This window comes from Microtus oregoni, unplaced genomic scaffold (genome assembly GCF_018167655.1).
Source record: "Microtus oregoni isolate MIOR12 unplaced genomic scaffold, Mior012 000002F_ref0000024, whole genome shotgun sequence".
Taxonomy (NCBI): Eukaryota; Metazoa; Chordata; class Mammalia; order Rodentia; family Cricetidae; genus Microtus; species Microtus oregoni.
This window is the reverse complement of record NW_024543061.1, coordinates 84,684,892-84,707,000: the sequence shown is the minus strand read 5'-3', so window position 1 is coordinate 84,707,000 and position 22,109 is coordinate 84,684,892. Positions and strand designations below refer to the sequence as shown.

The 22,109-nt window shown below is 46.4% G+C and overlaps 1 protein-coding gene across 1 annotated transcript in view; it reads left to right on the top strand.

Moving 5' to 3' along the window:
• Positions 1-2,144: 2,144 nt before the first annotated feature.
• The window catches only part of Bcat1 (branched chain amino acid transaminase 1), a 71,707-nt gene continuing 51,742 nt past the window's right edge, over positions 2,145-22,109 (top strand). The window contains exons 1-2 of the mRNA XM_041644222.1: positions 2,145-2,202; positions 2,565-2,719. Of these exons, the coding sequence (XP_041500156.1) occupies positions 2,160-2,202; positions 2,565-2,719 (198 nt within the window). The 5' untranslated portion in view covers positions 2,145-2,159. The remainder of the gene's footprint in view (positions 2,203-2,564; positions 2,720-22,109) is intronic.

Below are 22,109 nucleotides of genomic sequence, written 5' to 3'. Positions count from 1 at the left end.
TTTCTTCTCAAGCCCTCCAAATGCAGGCAATGTTCTCTCCGCCCACATCTAGGCTCTGCCATCTATCCACACAGCCTCTACACTGATAAACTCCGAAAGCGGCACTAGATCCCAGGCTCATCGCAATCACCTAAGTTCAGTGGCTTCAGATCCAAGCACAGTCCCAGAAAGCTGGTGTCTGAGGACATCCTTGGAGATCAAAACAAGAGTGATTAACTTGAGTCATCATTAAGACAGGCCGAGCAAGCAAGCTGAGCCCACAGTAGGATAACAGTCTTAAGTGGCTTCAAGATGTATTATTAACTCTGGCTAATATTAACTTTGAGGTCCAGCAAAGGTTCCCAGCCACTCAAAATGTCAGAGATATTTTCATAATGCTCTATCACCACAGACATCCTGCTGACAACTGGCATTCACCCAGTCACGCTCCAAACGTTAATTGGTTAATATCTTCACAGGCTGCACTTAAAGGGGGGAGGGGAATCCGAGCCCCCTCCACTAGCTTACAACTATGTCTTCTTATTACCCCCTCCGAGGGGTTCAGGAGGCCATCTTATGTTCCCATTGCCCCAGTTGACTCGCTGGGTTTAATCTCTGCTTTTAGCCTCCCTTGCCAACCCCCCACCCCACTCCCACTCCCGTCCACCCTGACCAGCTGGAAGTCTTCCTAGACTTCTCTCTAATCTGATTTTTCTCTGCTTTTCAAAAGCATATACTTTGCTGGCCACAGTGGTGCAGGGTTGTGGTCCCAGAACTTGGGAGGCAGAGGCGGAGGGAGGTTCCCTCTTCTTGGTGACTCTGGAGTGTGTCAAATTGACAATAAGAACTACCCAGGATGCATTCTTTCTTGAATGTGCCCTGGGGAGAAGAAATTGTGAAGAACAAATAACTAAAGATTGGAGCTGTAGTAAAGGAATTGGGGGGGGGGGGTTCAAAGGTGAGAGTCGCTGGGGTCCATACAGACAGAGCAGCTTCTGTGTTTGCAGAGTGTACAGCAATCTGCCCTACGAACCCACCTCATTGGTAGCACGGCATGGCGAACGAGGTTCCTTGATTCTAATCTTAATTCTCATATCACGGCACATAGTAAATATATCTGTATATCCATATCCACATATATGGGGTTACAGAGTAAAGAGGGGGCTGCAGCAGAGTCCAAGAGGCTTCAGGCTGCTGAAGGAGCATTGATCAGATAGCAAATCAGACCAGCGCCTGACAGGGCTGATAAATTTTGAAACCTGGTTCCCTTGAAATGATTTTAGTATGCTTGTGTGCCCTTGATGTGATTTTAGTATCTTTGTGTGCCCTCCCCATCTCGATCTGCCCTGATAAACTCATAGTCTATTTTCTTCTCCAGGAACAAGCTTTGTATCAGTCGTGCTGGATGGGTGACCTCCGAGAGATGGGGCCCTTTCTCTGGGTCTACCCAGTGCAATCTCCTTCTCCTCTCCTAGAATGGAATCAAAGGCTGCTTAGGAAAGTTGTCTCCCAGGGCAATGTACCATCTGGAAAACCCCACTCCTTATACAATGTGGAGTAACCCATGTATTTCTACATTCATCAGTCGATCACCTAGTGCTGCTTGAGTTAAAGCCATGCCTAGACTTACAGCCACAGGAACGGAAGAACCTTTTACTGCTGTGCTGCGTACAAAGACAACAGTGCGTTTGCCAGACAGATAATTCAGCCATGCGCTCACCTGGTCACCAGTTCCATCCCAGGCTCCGGAAAAGAAAAAAAAAAACAATCATTTTTATTTATTTATTTCCTTGTTTGTTTTATATAGAACACAGGCAAACACACGGTCCCAGACAAGGCTGATCCTTTTCCAGGGAGTTAGGAACGAAAAGTTGACAGCAAAGATGTCTGCTTTAGATTTACTGAACATCAAGTTTGCCATATCCTTAGAGGGAGGTAACTCCCCTCAACAAAAACACCCTTGAGTAGTCAGTCAGCTGGAGCCTAACCTGAGGCTCCACACAGAAATTCAGCCAAAACGTGCGCGCGCGCGCGCGCGCGCGCGCGTGTGTGTGTGTGTGTGTGTGTGTGTGTAGGGCAGGGAAGTGACCAGGCAATTTCACACCAGAAAACTGTGTGCATCAGAGGACACAAACTAAGAAAGTGAGCTGCCCAACCTGAGAGCCCATCCCAGGGCTCAGATGGCGGAAGGAGAGAACCCACTCCAGCTAGTTCTCCTCCACAGTGCGTGCCCAACCCTACACAAAATTTATTACATTTATTTAAATGCGATTTTAAAAAGTAGAGGAATTGGTCATTTGAAAGTAGCCCGAGGGTGGAGAGAACACGATAGACAAGACCCACAACCCTGGAAAAATCCAACCTATTCCTTACTATCCTAAAATACATCTTAAAACTTCCACGATCGGAGGCCAGACCCTGGTGCCCTGTGTGACTGGGGAGGGGGAAGCAGATAGCCAGGGTTTCTCAGCAAGGAGCAGGGAGGAAATGGATCAAAGGTGCTGTCAGATCCGCCCGTCTTCCCCTCCTGCAACACAACTACGTGCTCATCCCCGGTCCTCCACCCCGGCTGCCTCTGCCTGCAGGGCCAGTCGCTGATGCAATCCGCAGTAGAGCGCGCCCAGCTCTCCATCTTCCGTGCTCCGAGACCCTGAGCGCCACGTGTCGCCGCGCTGCAGCGGGAGGAGACGCAGACCTGCACCCAGGAGCTGGAGGCACCACACGGCCACGAGCAATGAAGGTAAGTGTTTGACTGAAGCTCCTGCTAGAATGCAGCCCCCCCCCCCCCACACACACACACACACTCCGGGACATCGCGGACGTAGAGAGGAGGATGGAAGGACAAGCTTGCTTTGTTCCCCGTCCTCGGCCACCAGGCGTGGGGACCTGGACTCGTTTCTGCCCGCAGATGCTTCCTCTCCGGTTCGTGCCTGGGGTCTGTGGGTACGGTACCCAGCTTCAGAGGATGCCACAGCGCCTGTCCCACATGCTCCCAAGGCGGGAAGAAAGACGGTGCTTTTGCGTTTGAGCTGCCGCCCAGAGATGGGGTTTGGGCTGGATGCTCTGGGGTGCTCTCCTGGTGGGTGTAATGGAAGTGGGAGGAGCACCCTCTTGCTTGAGGGCAGCTCATCTTTTCGGTTCCAGATTCCACGTGGGAGTTACAGATCACTTGAGCTTCAGGGCAGCCCGAAGGACTGGGGCGTCCCGCGTTGTATTCTACCGCTAATGGGAGGTAGCTATCCGAGTCACCAGCCAGAGGCGTTTAAGGCTGTTTTCCAGGGCTCTGACTCTAGGAAAAGCTGCGGGATCTGAAAGGTGCCCCTTTCTAAGGGAAATGATACTCAGTTGGTTGTGCTGTTTTCTAGCTTCCGGGAAGGAAGATTCCAGCTATAAAATGTGGGCTTTTGGGAGCAGCGGCGCGCGGCCACGTTTCAGAAACTGAAACGTGGAAGAGGGAGTTAAAGACGCAGACTGCTCAAGCCTCACTGGGCGGCATCCCCGCTTCTCCATTTATACCGTGTCTTCCCTTGCCTCCAGCCCTGACAGACACGGGTGATGAGTAGTTTGTTTTTTCTTATTTGGCATCTCTACTTTATTTCACTAAATCCTATGCATTTACTATTTTTATAGACGTGCATTTAATGTATCCACTATCTCTCTTAGCCAGTAGCTCATTCTGTAAACATCTACCTTAAAATATAAGTTCCCAAACTCCACGGGTGGGCAGTTTGTGTATAGAGAAGAGCTTACACGCTGAAGGTCACAAGCCCACTGAGAAGAGGGGCTTACATTTTCCAGCTGTGGCCCCTCTGGCGAGGCTCAACCCTGTGTACTAACAAAGGGGGCCTAACCTAGGATGGTACTGCCTTGTCGGGAAGTGGGGGAGGGGAGAGCGCGTCTCAACTTAATCTGCTTTCTGAGCCCTCGAGACAAGATGGAGAGCTTAAAAAATTGTCTCTCTGAAGCAGACTTGGAGGTAGTCCCCGTGCTTGTGGGGTGGAGAAAGAAGAATCCGGAATTCAAGGTCATCCGTGGTTAAAAAGCAGCAACCCTGAGGTACAAGAGATCAAACCTGGGCTATAGGAGATCAACGAAAACAGAGAAAAAAGTCTGTGTGTGAGAACTGGCCTCGGCTCATTAAATTCTGAAGTTTATATATTTGGAAGGGGTTGGAACCCTTTGGACGGCAGTGAAAAACAGCCCTGTGGTCCTAGCTGGTATGGCTTCCCGGAGTACCTGTGACTCACTGGTTGTTTTCCTAACTGTAGGTTTAATTGTTTCTCATGTGTGTCCAGGAGGGAACTGCCTGGAAGCTGTTTCCAACTAGAGGAAGTTAGGACTATCCAGACCTTACTTCAGTGCATAAATGAGGAAGCTGCCCGGCTTTCAGGTTATGTCTTTTGGGGTTTCAGGATTCAGGCTCCACAGAGAGCCTTTATGGAGGTGTCATGGTATTCCTGGCTAAAGAGTTCCCACTATTCCTCCAAAGTCTGCTAACCATATTCATAAAAAAAAGATTTATTTTTATGTGTGTGGGTGTTTTGGTGTATCTGTGCAGCACACACATGCCAGAAGGGGGCCATCAGATCCCTCTGGAACCCCAGTTCTGAATCACCATATAGATTCTGGGAATCGAACCCAGGTCTTCAGTGTTCTTCATCACGGATCTCTCTGGGCCCGAGAGGGCAGCATGCGAGAGTCTGTTCTCTCCGCCCTCTGTGGGGGTCACCAGGCCAGATCTAAAGAGATGAAACTTGGTAGTGAGCGTCTTTGCTCATGGGCCCGGTTCACTGACCCCACTGCCTTTTGTGTGTATGTGTTTGATGTGTGTTGGTGTCTGCATGTTTATGTGTAAGTGCAGGCCTACACATGCTACCATGCATGTGTGGAGGTCAGAGGGCAACCGCTGGAGCTCCTTGCCCTTCCTTGTTTGAGACAGTCTTTGTTGCCAGCCAGGAGTATGCCAGGGAAGCTGGCCTGTGAGCTCTGAGGAAGTGTACTTCCGCCTCGCTTGACATTGCTGATCTCTGGGGATTTGAACTCAGGTCCTCATGGCTGTGTCTTACTCACTGAGCTACCCACCTCCCACAATCCCTTTAAATATGTAACGGCTCCAGGGGCTGTTCAGCGCATGCTAGGGGCATGCCTGTGGGACCTGTATGTTAAATGTCATCGTCCCAGCTCCCCCTACCCTCTGTGGACACGACTTTCCCAGCTAGCATGGGAGAATCTAGCCGACCCACTCAGTTCTCGGCTGTATCTGTGGGCAGCCTTGGCAATGCCACTTTATATCTCAAAAAGCTGCTCAAAGTGTTTAATACAGCGAATAACAACATCCCTCCTGCTGGGTCTCCAAAGCACAGCTGGTAAGAAAGTGCTTATTCAGTCTATCCCCAAGAAACTGGTGCTGTTTAAATCAACAGAGACACATGTGAGGACTGTGGCCCAACGTGAAAAATCATTTCTGGGTTGGAGAGATGGCTAGGTGGCTAAGAGTGCTTGCCGTTCTCACCGAGCCCCGAAGTTTGGCTCCCTCCTTTCCCGTTATGTAGCTCACAACCACCTGTACCCCCAGTTCCAGAGAGTCTGCTGCCCTCTGGCCTCCAGGAGCTCGCGAGCTGAAGTCCACGCTCAGACGTGCAGAAAATAAACCCAAAGTTAGGGCTCAGGGTGTGCTGGTCCACAGGTGTGACTCTGCCTACCTCATCGAGGTCCCCGTGTCGTGTGAATGTGACATCCAGGCAGAGCTCTGGCCACCAAACAGGCGCCAGCGTCCATTTCATCACTGCCCTAAGTAATTCTTTGGACTCAGTCACTGAATTACATTGCTTCTGGAATTGAACATTTATGTCCTTAACGTAGCTTAGAAATTAGACCATCATCTCACCTGCAATAGCACGGTGTGCCTCACAGGCATTCTTACATCAGACAGGCCTCGACTTTCGGGGGGAAATAGCTTTCCCAGAACAACGTTTGTCTAGTGTTCAGGGGTTAATGGGAAAGGTGTGTGTGTGTGTGTGTGTGTGTGTGTGTGTGTGTGTAGTTTTCCGAGACAGGGTTTCTGTAGGAGCCAGGGCAGTTTGCTGCACACCTGCCGAGACAAGTTTGATAGACCAACAGGAAGGTTAGGCCTGAGTCTCAGTTTACCCTAAGGCAATCCCTGGTTCCAAGAAAGACCACAAGCTGGGACCACCCATGTTCCACCCAGGAACAAACCATCCAAAGGAAATTCCTAACTTTGCAACTATTATAAATAGGATCACTTCACTTGAAGTCCAGCATGCACCCATCCCCTTTTGTCCAGGGCACCCCTAGACAAATGTCAGCATATCAGGGATCCTGAACCTTAAAAATCCCTCTGCTATTATAAAACCCCACCCTAAACGTGCTCAGGGCTCTTTGATTGTGCCAATATGTCGGGCACATGGAGAGTCCGAGTTTGCAAACTTGTGTAAGAATAATGACTCTTTGCTTTTACATACAGGACTCGGTCTCCTTGTTGATTTTTGGGGGGACTCCACGAATCTGGGTATAATGGTTTTCTCTGTGCAGTCCTGGATCCTAGAACTCACTCTGTAGACCAGACTGGTCTTGAACTCACAGAGATCCACCTGCCTCTGCCTCCCTAGTGCTGGGATTAAAGGCGTGAGCTACCACCCTTGGCTGATATATTCTTTTTAAGAAAAGACTTTAATTCTTACTTTTTAAAGATTTATTTTATTTTTTTAGTGTGTGCGTGTGTGTGTGTGCACTATAAAAGGCCAGAATGGGAATTACATATGGTTGTGAGCAGCCTGCTATGGGTGCTGGGACTGAACTCAGGTCTCCTGGAAGGGTAGGAAGTGCTTTTTACCACCGAGCCATCTCTCCAGGCCCTATTTCTATAAGACAATTTTACCAGATCTTGAACTTGAGATCCCACTACCACTGAGTGTGGGATTATCATGTAGTGTGGGGTTACCACATAGTGTGTGGTTACCACGTAGTGTGGGGTTACCATGTAGTGTGGGGTTACCACGTAGTGTGGTGTTACCACGTAGTGTGGGGTTACCATGTAGTGTGGAATTACCACGTAGTGTGGGGTTATACTAAAAACTGGGATTGAAAACTATGAACTTGCTATACATTACAAATAACCTTAATTAAAAAACCGCAAGCTCATTTATTGTTTATTTTCATGTATACACTTGAATGTTTGATCAGTTGGCATTAACTGTCTCCTATGTAGTGTGTGTGTTTGTTATTTTGGCCTTACCTGGATGTCTGCCTTTGGAAGCCTTGTTTGGTTTTGGTTCTTTGAGACAGTCTCATGTAGGCTAGGTAAGGGTGTAACTCACCATGGAGCTCTCAATGGGGGCTGGAGGCAGGCATGGCAAGCCCCTGGCACACTGGCCAGGGATTCTGATTCATTATGAGTGTAAATAACGCCTGCTCGGGTGCTCACCCAGAGAAGCCCTGGCTGTTAACAAAGAGACTCAGCTGAGACACCGTTTGCATCCACCCTGCGTGAGGCCATGATGGATTGCCCAGGGCAGTCATTGAGCGGTTCTTTACTGTCCATCACCACACAGAGGCGGGATTTCTGCCAAGTGTGCTCATGTCTGGTTAGCTGGTGGAGGTACCATTTCCTGTGATCTCGGTCCTGGATGCTAGTTCAGCAAACTGTGAAATCATAATAAGCACTTCTTTGAACTCTGAAGATGAAAGGTAAGAGCATAGGGAGTTGAGCGCGGTGAAGGATGCCTGCCATCTAGGCACTGGCTCTGAGTACCTGAGGACACACACAGATGTGAACCTGTCCCTCCGCTAGAGGCGGTCAGAGTCTGAGCTCATCTTTGCTCTTTCAAAGCTGTTGACAAGTCTGGCCACACGCCCTGACCTAGGGTGTGGTTACTTGGTGGTTTGGACATTAAGATGGCCCATAGAGGTGGATCCGCTCTCCCTGACCAAAGGTCAGAGAATTCAAGCCTACTTCTGTTCCTTCTTTTAAAATAGGAGGTTTGATGTAGGGAGTGGCTGCCTACAGGGTACTTGGTCTAGGGTGTGTTCACTGCATATTCCTGCCCAAAACATCAAACAACGTACTCAGGAAGTAACGGCATAACGTCTCAAGTATTAAAGCAGGTCACTGTCCTGGTTGTCCTTTGTGTCCTGTTAAAGCAATCTTCTGCCTTCTCTCCCCTTGTGTTGGGGCCTAAAAATGTAAGAACAACCATGGACAAATTCAGGATTCAGATTCACTGAGTGTCCCTCCCTGTGCTGTTCTGTGCTTGTCTCTCGTTTCTCCTATATCTGGTTTTCTTTCTCAATAATTCTAATCCTCATGCTTCCATTCTGGAACGTATGAGTTTTAGCTGGTCTTCGACAGGGAAGGAGATAGGATCATAAATTTAAGGTTACCCTTGTGTAGAAAGTTTGAGGCCAGCCTGGGTCGTGTGATACTTGGCTTTAAAGAATAAAGATAGCTAGAGCCGTAAAGTACATAGGGAGGCGTACTGCATCGCAGACTCCACGGTGTTGGGTTGGTGGACGCTCTGTGCACAAGGGCCTTGTTGGTGAACCAAGGAGAAACAGTGGGCTTGAAAAAGGGGGTGTGATAGCTTCATTAAGAAAACAATGCTTGGCAGGAGAGGGTTGGTGGCTGTCTGTAGGGATAAGTCCCACCCCTTAGGGGGCGTGTTCGCCTCGGGCTAATGTTGGCCTATAAATTTGGCAAGTGTGCTTCCAGCCAGCCCTTTCTGCTTTCCTGGTCTCCGCACTGTAAGTCTATTTCGCCATTAAAGCTATATATATTTTTACAATCTGTCTGCATTCGTTTATGCTGTTACATTTTGGCACCCAACGTGGGGCTATTTTGCCCCCGACTCACGCGGGTAGTCCTCTAGCTAACACAGCACCCTCCTGGGTGCTGTTTTTTAGTTCGTGACTCTGGCCCCAGACATACTCGGCCACACAGGCCCATTCTGCCTGCTTTGGCTAAGTTTGCAGCGGCCCACTGCCTGAATTAGCAGAAGCTCAAGTACCTGCAGTTTTGCAACAAAAGCTGCCACAGCGGCAGATTTGGTCTGATGCAAAGTGACTTGGCTGGGCAGTGGTGGTGCACGCCTTTGATACCAGCACTTGGGAGGCAGAGGCAGGCGGATGTCTGGGAGTTCGAGGCCAGCCTGGTCTACAAGAGCTAGTTCCAGGACAGGAACCAAAAGCTACAGAGAAACTCTGTCTCGAAAATCCAAAAAAAAAAAAAAAAAAAAAAAAAAGGTTCTGCCCTATCAACAGTCCAAGGCAGTTCCTTTATTAGCCAATGACCTTCCTCCATCAGCTGTCTTCCTACTCTTCAGCGACTCAGCCTGGGGTTAGAGTATAGAACAGAAGTCATGGGCCCAGAGTGCTGCCCATTCCCGTCATGGACAACTTGTTTTCCGTTGTTGCAGACAATGCTATTTTTAAGCGAACTAAAGAAGGCATACCAGGGCAAAGCCAGCAAAGAAGCACTGACAGCGCTCACCAAACCCTCCGACTCTGAAAGAAAAAAAGATCTATTAGGCTGCTTTGTACTTGCTTTCTGCCAAAGAAAACTTGTTCTTTTGGGTTTATTTTTCTAGCTTTTAGTTCTCTCCACGTAGAGCAGGGATGTTCCCATTTCCTGCTGACTTCTGCCACCCGCTGGGCCATCTCAAATTCCTACGCTTGTTTTCCCTTCACTTTTGCTCTTCACACCAACTGTTTGTGCCTCTTTTCCTGACTGGCTTACCAAGGGGCTTATGCATATTTTTACTTATTTTTACATTTATTCATTTAATTTTATACACACCTGAATGTGTGTGTGGCCAAAGAAGTACCACATAAAGTTTGAGATTAGCCTGGACAATATGAACTCAAAAACAAACAATGAATGAACAAACAAATAAGCAAAAATCCAGCCTCCCCCCCCCGAATAAAAACAGCAAGGAGTATGTAAGTGTGTCTTTAATGTACTAGTTATACGTGCAGTAACAGTCTATAGGCAGTAGCTGATTTTATTTTTATATAATTAAGCCTTGGCAGAGCTAGTTCTTATGCTACAGAACAAGTTTGAGGCTAGTCTGGGTTCCACGAGACTCTGTCTTGAAAGCAAAAGAAATGTCAGTCAGCCTTGCACTAGGAAGAAATGATCGAATTTCAGCTGCCCTGGGGAAGCAGTTTAATCTCCCCGGTGCTCAGTCCTCCAGGTAAACCAGAGCATTGATCTCCCCGGCCCCCAAAAAACGGCCTGGAAAGGGACCAGCTGTTAAGAGCAAGGATCATTCCTCCCCCCCCCCACACACACAGAGGACACAAGTTTGGTTCCCAGGACCACAATTGCCTGTAACTTCAGCTCCAGGGGGAGCTGCCCCCTTCAGCCTCTGACACCTGCATACGTGTGCACACATTCAGCCCCACCACACAACTGAAAATCTTAAAAGTAACTAAACATTCAACGGAGTGGATTTGAGAAGTTGGCCTTCCTTGGACCTCTGCTCTTTCCTTGGCCCTGACTTGAATCAGAAATGCAATTCTTGCTCCAGGCTCAGACCTTTGAAAACACTGTATCTGCAGAAGACCCTTGAAAACACTGTATCTGCAGAAGACCCTTGAAAACACTGTATCTGCAGAAGACCCTTGAAAACACTGTATCTGCAGTAGACCCTTGAAAACACTGTATCTGCAGAAGACCCTTCCTCAGGTTCAGACCCTTGAAAACACTGTATCTGCAGAAGACCCTTCCTCAGGTTCAGACCCTTGAAAACACTGTATCTGCAGAAGACCCTTGAAAACACTGTATCTGCAGAAGACCCTTCCTCAGGTTCAGACCCTTGAAAACACTGTATCTGCAGAAGACCCTTGAAAACACTGTATCTGCAGAAGACCCTTCCTCAGGCTCAGACCCTTCCTCAGGCTCAGACCCTTGAAAACACTGTATCTGCAGAAGACCCTTCCTCGGGCTCAGACCCTTCCTCAGGCTCAGACCCTTGAAAACACTGTATCTGCAGAAGACCCTTCCTTAGGCTCAGACCCTTGAAAACACTGTATCTGCAGAAGACCCTTCCTCACGATTAACTTTCTGACAGACAGCAATATTGAGGATAAGGCAGAGGCAGAATATGTAGCTGCCTCTGGCTCTTCCAAAATGATATGGGACACAACCCAGCTACTGGAAAGACTCTTCTTCAGTCTGGGAGACCTAGTGATAGTTTGATCATTTTCTGACAATTTAGAAATTCTAGGCCATCTACTATACAGATTGTTCAAGACCAGCCTAGGCTCCATGAGACCCTGTCTCAAAAAAAAAAAAATCAAAAATTAAAAAAAAAAACCCCAGTAATACTAAAAAATACCAAAAACTGCTGATTCACCTGCTTCCTAAACTGAGACTGTCATATATCACGGTTACTCACAGAAGTAATTTATGCCAAGTGATTGGTGATAAATAGATCCCCCCATGCACTTCAGAAATGTAGCAAGCTTTTCATCAGCTGCCAGCTCACAAATATAACTACACAGAAACTTACTATTGTGAAATCTTGGCCTATAGCTTAGGCTTGTTCCCAACTAGCTCTTATAGCTTAAATTATTCCATTTATATTAATCTACATTCTATCACATGGTGTTATCTCTCTTCCATCTTGCACCTCCTGTTTCCTCTCTATGTCTCCTGGCTTCTCCTATGTGCCTAGATTCCTCCTCCTCTTCCTTCCTTTCCTTGGAAATCCCACCTATACCTCTTGCCTAGCTATTGGCTGTTCAGCTTTTTATTACACCAGTCACAGAAAATATATCTTCATATAGTATACAAATATTCTATAATGCCCCCCCCATTTATTTAAATAAAAAGGAAAGGCTTTAACTCTAATATAGTAAAACTATATACAATAAGAACAATTATCAGGTAAGAATTACATTCACAATGTCCAATCCATTTGTATTTGGCAAATTCAGAGAATGTATTATCTATCTTATCTTAGTGAGTCCAACGTTTTGTACCTAATTTACTTTTTATCCTAACTTGCATTATCATCCTAAAAGTATCTTTTTAGACTTTAAAACATCTTAGATAAACAATTTAAGCTTTTATGTTTCTTGATCTTAATAAGCTTTTTACCTCTTATGGAACTTTCTTTTCTGAATTTGGTGACAAGGAAAAGTGACTATCTGGTCTTTATCCCCATCAGAGACCCGAAAAGGATATAATATTTCCTGAGTAAACAGGAAGTTCAGGGCAAACAATGTCCAAAACTATAGAAATGACAGAAATAGTTGGCTGCCTGGACAGTCATCCAAGGTTCCTTTGCAGCATTGGGGTATCCATCTTTGGCTTACTGACCTAGATTATCTAGCAAATGTTTTTGTGAAGCAGGAATTTTGAAGGATCGTCCTACCATGTCTTGGCAAAGTTCGGCAGTTGCTGTCTTTTGTGTCCTGTTTATCCTGTTTGGACGGCATACTGTCAACAGTCAAGGTAAGGGAAGATTCTTGCCCAGTGGCTAGCTTTGGCACAATAAAAGCAAGCTCCATATAGAGGTTTTTCAATGCCCATCACCCTTTTTTTGAAGTAAATTGATGCTGCTAGGAGCAAACATGTCTCACTGTCACGAAAAGTCATATGCTATTAAAACATTTTTAAATGCTGTATTCTGTAGGTCTTTGAAGTGTGTGAAGACCATCTATCTATTTAAAATATTTTTTCTGTTTGACATAGCTAATGTGACTATGAGATTGATTTTTATAGTTGACTATTAACTTGTGTTTATTATCCTAAATAGCTTTCAAAAATAAATTCAAATTACATTTTAAAATTATCTGCATAGATACAATCCCTTAAACAAGATTAGAAGCCTAAATATATTATAATAAAAATAACCTTAAAATTGTATTAATATATAAAAGTCCATATCCATGTAAAATATTTGAGCCTAGTAATTGTTCAAAAGTAGACTCAACAATCTACCCTTTTATTCCATCATTTCTTGTTGGGGGATGTAGACCCTCAGACTCTGAATTTCCTATAAGTAAGTTGCTTGCAGCTGCTCTGAGCAAAACAACTTGTTTTCCTGTGTTTGCAGCTGCTCTGAGCATGAGACAGGGGAGTGGGTTCTGGTGGCTGCAGCTGAAAGATCCTGAGAGCTGGGGTATGGCCAGAGCTGGGGTGTGGCCAGAGCACTATATAAGCTGCCCCTGAACACAATAAAGTGGGCATTCTTGTATCAAGGATGACCCATGTCCCCCATCCCTTGCTCAGCTCACAAACATGAATGGTCTTGTAGTGCAGATGGTATGCTACATGTGTGGTACAGGCGTAGCACAGCATAGCGCAGGTGTAACAAGTGGTGTAGATGCTCCAATTTCTATGCTATATTCTCTTTATTCCCTCCAGAAAGAGATCCCTGAATCTAATCTCCTTCGTTTAACTTTTTTTCTGACCATGACCAGTAACAGCTTGTAACCAACCTCCCTAAATGATTACAAACACCCATAACCTGCTGACTTACTAAAAACCATCCACTCTACCTCTTGAGAAAGTGGGTTTCTTGTCTGGGAGTGATGGCATCTTTAGGGGACCCTGCAAAAATTGAAATAATGGTCAAGTTCTAGGAGGACTTTATACCATCTAAGCTAGCAGCTTTAAAATTGTTTTGGATGCAGATTTTTGAGGAAATTGCAACAGAGGCATTCTGAGAGGTTGGATCACATGGGCTACTTGTTTTTATTGGTGTCTGGTCCTTTTGTGAAAACACATAAACTTTTAAAGGTAACATATATAACTGCATTAACCCAAATACAGAATGTGTGGTTTGTACAAGTTAGCTAAGGATTTTTTTGTTTTATATTTGAGCAGGTAAAAGACATCTGTCAATTTTATAAATCCATTTGGACGTATAATCAAACTGTAATATAAATCTTTATTCATATGAAAGGGTGGCATATAATAAGTCATGAGGACTCTGTAGACAACAAGATTTATCAGGTCTCATCAACTTCAGAACTGTTGCCATTTAGAGGGATCAGTGTATTAAAAAGACCTGAAGTCTTTTTCTTTTAATTTTTAATGTTTGTAGCTAAGATATTCAGAAGGTCTTCCCCAATCAAATATGATCTTCATTAATTTTGAAGAGACCTATAGCTTTTTGTTTCCTGTGGAACAAAGGCACAACCTCTCTCCCAACACAACATATTTTCTGACTTCCATTCTGAAGTTAAGACATTCTTAAAATATAGATTGGTTTAATTTAGCAGTTTCTATAACCCAATGTCTCTCAGAAGCTATTGTTTTTTGTACATTAGCATTTAAAAAATTCAGAGTCAGCAAAGCACCATACAGGATCCAGACACCCTGTGTATTTCCCATCTTTTTGTTTTGTTTTTGTTTTTTTTTTTTCGAGACAGGGTTTCTCAGTAGCTTTGGAGCTTGTCCTGGAACTTGCTCTGTAGACCAGGCTGTATTTCCTATCTTTACATGGCTTATTTCTTATATACTTTACTCGCTCTATAAAGGCTTCACTTTATTATTTTTAAACTATTTATTTTTCCGTGACTTTCATACCCATTTTTAAAAGATTTTCTTTAGCGTCCAAGCACATGTTTAAACATATTATATCCGTTTAGAAGATTTTTTGGTCTGGGCCTGACTTTTTGCATGTGTTTAACCTATTTTGACTGCATGAGCCAAATCTTAAACCACTAAGTGGTGGCTAGTCTCTCCGTTGCATGGCTCAGCTTAGCACACGGCCTGGCAGCTGGCTCTTCCCCTTCAGGGTTGGTGAGAGCAGAGCCTCAGGCCTGTGAGCCCCAGCCTGGAGCAGGTCTATCTGCCCTGGCTCTGGTAGGTGCTCTACCTCATATCCCACCACTTGGTAGTGAGCACTCTGCTCATAGACCGCATTCAAGTGCTTACCATATCCTACAACACAGAAGCCCAGAAAGAAACCAACCAGACTAAAAAAGTAAGAGTTAAGTCTTCAGAGGACTGGACTGCATCTGGGCATTGAGGGAACCTCAATGGGAAACTGGCTTTTCTCTGTGTGTGGCTCCAGCCATCCAGGACAGGCTAACTAGCCAGCATTCTCAGGAAATGGGAAATCCACACGGCATAGTGAATTTGCCGAAAGCCTTTGTGGATGGATCGTGTCTGGTCAAGTGCTATTTCTTTGTTCTGCCCAAGCCTCTCATTAAGCCAGGCTGTAACTGTGCCCTGTGGAGCTCTGATTCTGTGGTTCTTTTATGTTCCCTAAATTATATACAGATTAGGTTTCACAAACGACACCGATGTCAAAGGAGCTCTTGACTCAGGCGTGTGATGGAGCACACTCACAGTACAACCACTTCTGAAGGACGAATACTCAGGATGGTCCAGGCCAGCCTGAGCTACCTGAGAAAGAGAGAGAGAGAGAGAGAGAGAGAGAGAGAGAGAGAGAGAGAACGAACTCAGGAGCTGAGCGTGCACTTGCATGACTTCTGTGGCTTGGGTCCTAGAACCCTAATTAGCGGTTGCAAGGGAATGAGGGAAGGACAGGCCCATGGATGGGAATCAGGTGGGATTCTCTCATGGCCACAGCCTGGAACCCCAGAACCCCAGCATGTTTATAGGTACAACTCCGGGAGAGCAGGGTCTTCACTAACACAGTTTCCCCACTGTCCCCCCAAAAAGCAAAAGTCCCAGTGACATTTAATGGGGAAGTCTTGCTAATCAATTATCTTTAAGAGGTGGGGCCAAGTTAGGGTGTGGCTTTCTGGGACCCAGGTGCTCTCTCTCTCTCTCTTTCTCTCTGTGGTTCCCTCGCTGCACAGCTGAGCTTAGACTTCTTGCTTCAGTTTCGTGAGTTTTCCCCTTATGATAAATAAAAATATAATTGTTTGTCTTTAAGCTAGCCTGGTTATTTCCCGAATTGAGTTAGTTTCTGCAGACATTTAATTATGTCTCCCGCAGTCTATGGAAGTTGGGCAAGGCAAAATATCATGGAAAGAGGAGGAGACAGGAAACAGTTTAGTAAACTAGCTAATTTAAAGTTCCAACCTTAACAGCCACATTTAAAACCTATTTTTGCTTTGCTTGGTCTTTTGAGACAGTGTCTCACTAGATAGCCCTGGCTGGTCTGGAACTGTGTAGATGAGGTGGCCTAATTAAGGTCTTAAACTCACAGAGATCCGCCTGCCCCTGTCTCCTGAGTGCTGGGATTAAAGGTGTGCCCTAGCGTGCTTGGTTCCAGCTTTAAACAAAAGCATGGCAGGTCTGAATAATTCATCAAATTTCAGACACTAAACATTTAGAAAAGAATGAAGTCACTGCCCTGGACTAGAAATGAAAACTGAACTCATTTCTTCAACCTAGAACTTTCCAAAGAAGATGGCCACACAGAAGGACTCTGGAGTCCCTCAGTTTCTCAATCTTCAGCACAAGTGACTGCTTTGAAGTTAGCATTTGTACTGATCAGGCTAAAAACCAAAATGGAGCCAGTCGTCCCTAAGTTCTACATTACCTACTCTTCTAGTTTCAACAGACAGAAAACATTTCCTCTGTCCAAGCTCGTACCAGATGTTCCCGGTGTTAACCAATCGGCTGGGCCCTCTGCTAAGTGTTCTAGCTTGTTGGAACGAAGTGTTTTCCCATTCTGAAATAGAAAATAATGTCAACCAAGCCAGGGGTGGTGGAGCATGCCTGTCACAGCAGTATGGAGGCAGAGGTAGACAGATTGCCTCTAGTTCCTCTAGTTTGACGTCAGTACGATCTACTTTGAGTTCCAGACCAGCCAGTGCTGCATAGCGAGACCTTGTCTTAAAGCAAAATGAATGAAGCCAGATATTTAAATTAAATTAAAAAGACCTTTTAAAGGTCTTGAAAATGTAATTTTTAAGAAAGAACATTGTGTGTGTGTGTGCGTGTGTGCATGCATGTGCATGTATGTGCGTGCGTGTGTGTGTGCGCGTGTGTGCATGCATGTACGTGTATGTGCGTGTGTGTGACACACGTAGTCTACCTTGTGGGAAGTAAGTTCCCTCCTAACGCCACGTGGGTTTGGGGGTCAAACTCACGCTGTCAGGCTTGGTGGGAAATGCTCGTGCCCGCTGAGTCATCTCTTCAGCCCATGGGTTTGTCCTTGGTAACCCTTTCTTTAAATCTTTCCCGAGGTTTGCCTGGCAGGAAACATTTGATGGAGGGAGCATCTTGGCAAGCATGGGTCCCACCTCTATTTCACACTTGCTTTTCACCCTCTTTAAAAAAAATCAAAGCCTTTCTTTCATCCTCTCCCAGTGGTAAGCCACAAAAGTTGCTAGGGCAGAAAGAAATGAATGACTTTGGTTATTGCATCTCAAACCCTCTTTTAATTACACCACCATAAATCCCTGTCTGTCCTCCCGACTTTGTCTCTCTGAAACTTCACTCCCAGTCAGGGTGGAACAGGATCCCAACGGGGGCAGCTACTGTACCCTCCACTTAGCCAAAAAGAAGACAAGGGTCACAATGCATAAACCAATGGACTGCTCCAACAGAAGACCCGGGTTCATTTCCCAGAACCCCTGGGTGGCTCACAACAGCCTGTTACTGCAGAGGGATCCCACAGCCTCCTCCGGAGTCTGAAGCCACTGTCCTCACAGGCACATACCTATACACAAAATTAAAAATGAAAAGAAAGCATTTGCCTGGGAATGGTAGTGTCTACCTTTAAAGATGAGTTCTCAGAAGCCAGAGATAGGTGCATTTGGAGCTAGCCTGGTTTAAGGCAGTGAGTTCTAGACCAGCCAGGCCTACATAATGAGACCTTGTCTAGAAGTAAATTTTAAAAAAAAGTATGCTTTTAAAAATTGCATATTTAGAGAAAAAGAAGAGAAAGGGAAAACAGTTTCTTAGCAAGCCTTGGAGAAGTAACTTGAGAGCTATCAAAATGATGGTTTGTCTGAAGCCCGTAGAAGCCAGAAGAGGGTGTTGGATTCCCTGGAACTAGAGTTAGAAATGATTGTGAGCTGTTGTGTGGCTGCTGGGAATTGAACCTGGGTCCTCTTAACCACTGAGATACCTTTCTTAAAATTGATTGTTTAAGATTGTCAGCGCTGGAGCTTGCCTCCAGGGCCTTGTGCATGCCGGGCGAACATGCCAGGCTGTCACTGATGCACCCCCAATTCTGATTTCTGCTGAGTCACCCTGCAATCCAGGGATCCAGTGTCATCTAGTGTCAAGGTCCCTACAAAATGAACAGAACTCCTTTGGATACTGTGATTGACAGTTTCCTGCCCAAGCTGGTAATGGCATTTAAGGTTATAAAGAGCACCCCAAAACCAGGCTTGCCCCTGGCAGCGTTGCCCCAGGAAGCTTGACGGGCCCTTTTAGCCAGATGGTGTTTGTTGTGGACTTAATGATGTCCCGTGGCGCGCCGGGTGCTGGTTACTTCATCTCTGCAAGGGCACAGCAGTTTGTAGAATGAGAGAGTGATGGCAGAGAGGAGAAGTGACTCCACTTAGTAGACAAGGGTCGAGTCTTCCATTTGGGCTCTGTATCTGTATGCATCCAGTCCAGTTTTGTGGCCCAATGAGTTTATTGGAGACAGTCTACTGGGTTATGAGAGCATGGTGAGTATTGTACGCCTTTTTCCTCAGGGCCATTCACAGTTTGGAAGAAACTACCCTGGCCAGGGTGTGAACGACAGAGTGACAGCCGGGCCTGTGGTAGTGGAACTTTCCGGTCACAGGACACCATGGTTTTTCCTTCAACACAGCAACTGCCCTTAAGCTACTGCTGTCTCTCTGGCAATTGTAACTCTGAAGCCACTAGCAGTGGTTTGGCCAAGGCTGCAGCCAGGCACTGGCTCTATCATAGCCACTAAGGGAAACTGTATCTGAATCTCTATCCTTCAGTAGAACTCAGGATTCAAAGGTTGATGAAATCCTGCTAGCTCAGAGAGGCTGAATAACAAGTAGCTAATCTTCCTTTTGCTTCGCCCCCACTAAAGAACCCCACCTATACTTAGTTCCTCCCTACCACTTCCTGTCAGCTAGTTGCTCAGCCTCCTGACCCAAGGTTAATTTTATTTAATCAAACAAATGTAACATGTCTTTGCATCGCCAACAAAAGCAGCAGAAACAAATGTAACACCTTTACACAGTTAAAATAATAGTCTACAACAAGACCTTCACTTGGGAGTCTGTCACTAACTCCTTCCTGCCCACCTCCAACTGTGGTCTTGGGAGATGCCGGTTGTGGTGGTGCACGCCGGTAGGATTTGCTGAAGGAGGCAGAGGCAGGAGGATCACGAGATGCTGGAATATACTGTTAAAAATAATCCTTAAAACCGCCGGTGAAAAGAACTCCAATCAAACCAAATTTGACCGAATCAAAAATGCCCATATTTAATAAATGCCACATTCCCTGGTGAACGGCGACAACATGGCAGGGAGAGGAGCCCACGCAAACCTGAAGACCACAGACCACGTGTTCCTTTTTCTGGGCGCAAGCCTAAATACCCTGTGGGAGTGGTCCTGACCCTCCCTGGGGAGGGGGTCAGCGCTTGTCAGGCTGGGAGTTGGAGTCCAAGTGCTTGGCAGGCTGGGAATTGGAGTCCAAGCGCTTGGAAGGCTGGGAATTGGAGTCCAGACCAGGGCAATTCCCAGGCCAGGGGCTAGGGTGACACTTCCAACTCAATATTACATATATGAAGTAGTGGAAGTCATCCATGACAGGCGGGACTTTGGCGATGCCGCTGTCATGGGGTCACCCGTGGTCCTTTAGTAAACACTCAGTGACTTTGCCGGCATCTGCACTTCTGTCTGTCGTTGATTGGGGGGGGGGAGGGGAGGGAGGGTGATTGGATGTTTCTCCATGTTTTCCCAGAAAATGCGAACACAGTAAGAGGTTAACATTCACTTACATGGGTGACTGAGGTGGCTGTGTCACCCCAAAGCCCAGCCTAGGTGGGCTGCGTGGTTGAAGCCTCACCCCTGTCAGCCTTCTCCTCCTATAGACTCCTGGAACTTTCAGGACCATAGGCGTTTGGGGCAGGAGAGATTGGGTGACAGGACTCCCAGGTGTGTCATGCTCAGAGGACAGAGTTCCACAACTGGGCCACCTATTAAATAAGTTACACATATATTAAGTTAATTAAAAAATTTGAGACAGTTTTATGTAGCCCAGGCCAACCCCGAACTCTCTTTCTCTTGAGACTGGGTCTCACTAAGTAGCCCTGACTCTCCTAGAACTGACTAACAGAGGTCCCATTGCCTCTGCCTCCCCAGTGCTGGGATTAAAAGCCCTGTGTCACCTCACCCAGTTACTTTGAGCCCTACTGCTTGTGTGTCTCGGGCATTGGGAGGACAGGTGTGTCCCATGTACTGGGATGTTCTTTTGAATGTACAGCACCCTTACAGAAAAATCCCTTTAGTTAGCTGTTCCGGCAGACTAGGTGCTTCAAGTTCCCATGCCGTCATTTGCTGAGAACCTCTGCCCACTGTCCACCACCAGCCATGTTCTCCATCTTTCCCTGTATTCACGTCCTCTCAATAAGTCCTGCATGTGCCTCCTAGAACTGCTTCACGCTTACTGGGCAGACAAATGTGGACCGCATCTATGCAGTGGTTCCCATGTCTGTGGACTCTGAATCTGGGACTAGGGACTAGGGCATCTCAGAGGAGCATGGCAGGCTTGCAGTGGTCACATGTGCATCTGCCTCTGCCCCATCTCTCTCTCCCTCCCTCCCTCCCTCCCTCCCTCCCTCCCTTCCTTCTTCCTCCCTGCGTCCTTCCTTCCTTCCTTCCTTCCTTCTTCTTCCTCCTCCTCCTTTTCCCTCCCTCCCTCCCTCCGTCCCTCCTTCCTTCTCCATTCCTCCCTCCCTTCTGGCCTCCTTCCTTCCCTTTTTTCCTCTTAAATTACTTACAGACGTAGGTTTCTTTATGGCATTTTCACAACACTATGATGTTTGCTTCCCTGCCTTTCCCCCCATGGTTCCTTCCCCTTTTCTCTGCCTTTACCTTTCCCACTATGCTTCTTTGCCTCTAATATTCCCCCCTCACTTGTGTTCTGTTTCCCTTCCCGCACCCTGTCCCCCCACAGCTTCCCATCTTGTGAACCCCCCACCCCCGGCTAGATTCCTGGACTCGACACATTTACTCCCACCTAGCTACAAATATTTAACAATTAGAAGCTAGGATCGCCATGTGGGAGTAGCATATGGTCCCTGTCTTTATTTCCGGATGAACTGGTGTAAAGTGATGGTTAATTTCGACTGTATACTTTGTTACACTGAGAAGGACCCAGAAGAGCTGCTGAGCCGAAGGGAGCCTGTCCTCTCCTCCCTTGCTCTCTGTTAGGTCTTTCCTCACTCCTGCCAGGAAGTAACTAATATGCACAGGATCCACACTGTCGAGCATCACAGGTCACACAGGGACGATGAGGGAAGAGAGAAACAGTATAGGAGAGGGTGTGAATGCCTTAGATATGGATGCTGTCTCCTTTTTATCCAAATTCCAGTGTCTCAGGAGTTTGCTAGCTCAGCGGCGGGAAACCTTACATTTTACCCTGGTCAGTTATTGTCAGTAGAGTCATCTGGGAGGAAGGAACCTCAGGTGAGAAAATCCCTCTACTCCCCTTCTTCCTTGAGCCTAGATTCCTCCTCCTTATTCTCTCTGGCTACCAGCCCTGCCTAGCCCTCTACTGCCTAGCTGTAGAAAAACTACTGTCCAGATTTTCATTAGATCCATCAGGTGCCTTAGGCAGACAAGGTGAAGTAGCAACATCCTTACATAATGAAACACACCTTTACATTGTTAAACAAAGGCAGCGCAGACAAATATAACCCACCTTTAAACGGTTAGGTAATATTGCGTAATGTAAAGAAATGTAGCACATCTTTGCCTACTTGAGGAAATAGCCGTCAATCTGTGTGGGCAGCAAGCGTTTTTAACCATGTCTCCAGCTCTAGGACATGAACTTTAAAAACAGAGTAGCACCCAGTGCTGGGGTTCATGTGCATATACAGGAGGCAGACAGATCTCTGTGAGTTCAAGGCCATCCTGGTCTGAACAGTGAGTTTGAGGCCAGCTACACAGTGTGACTGGATGAACGTGACAATGTATAGCACAAACTGTTCTCTATGAGTCATGAAAGAAATATCTGTTGTCGGTTTTTAAGCCTC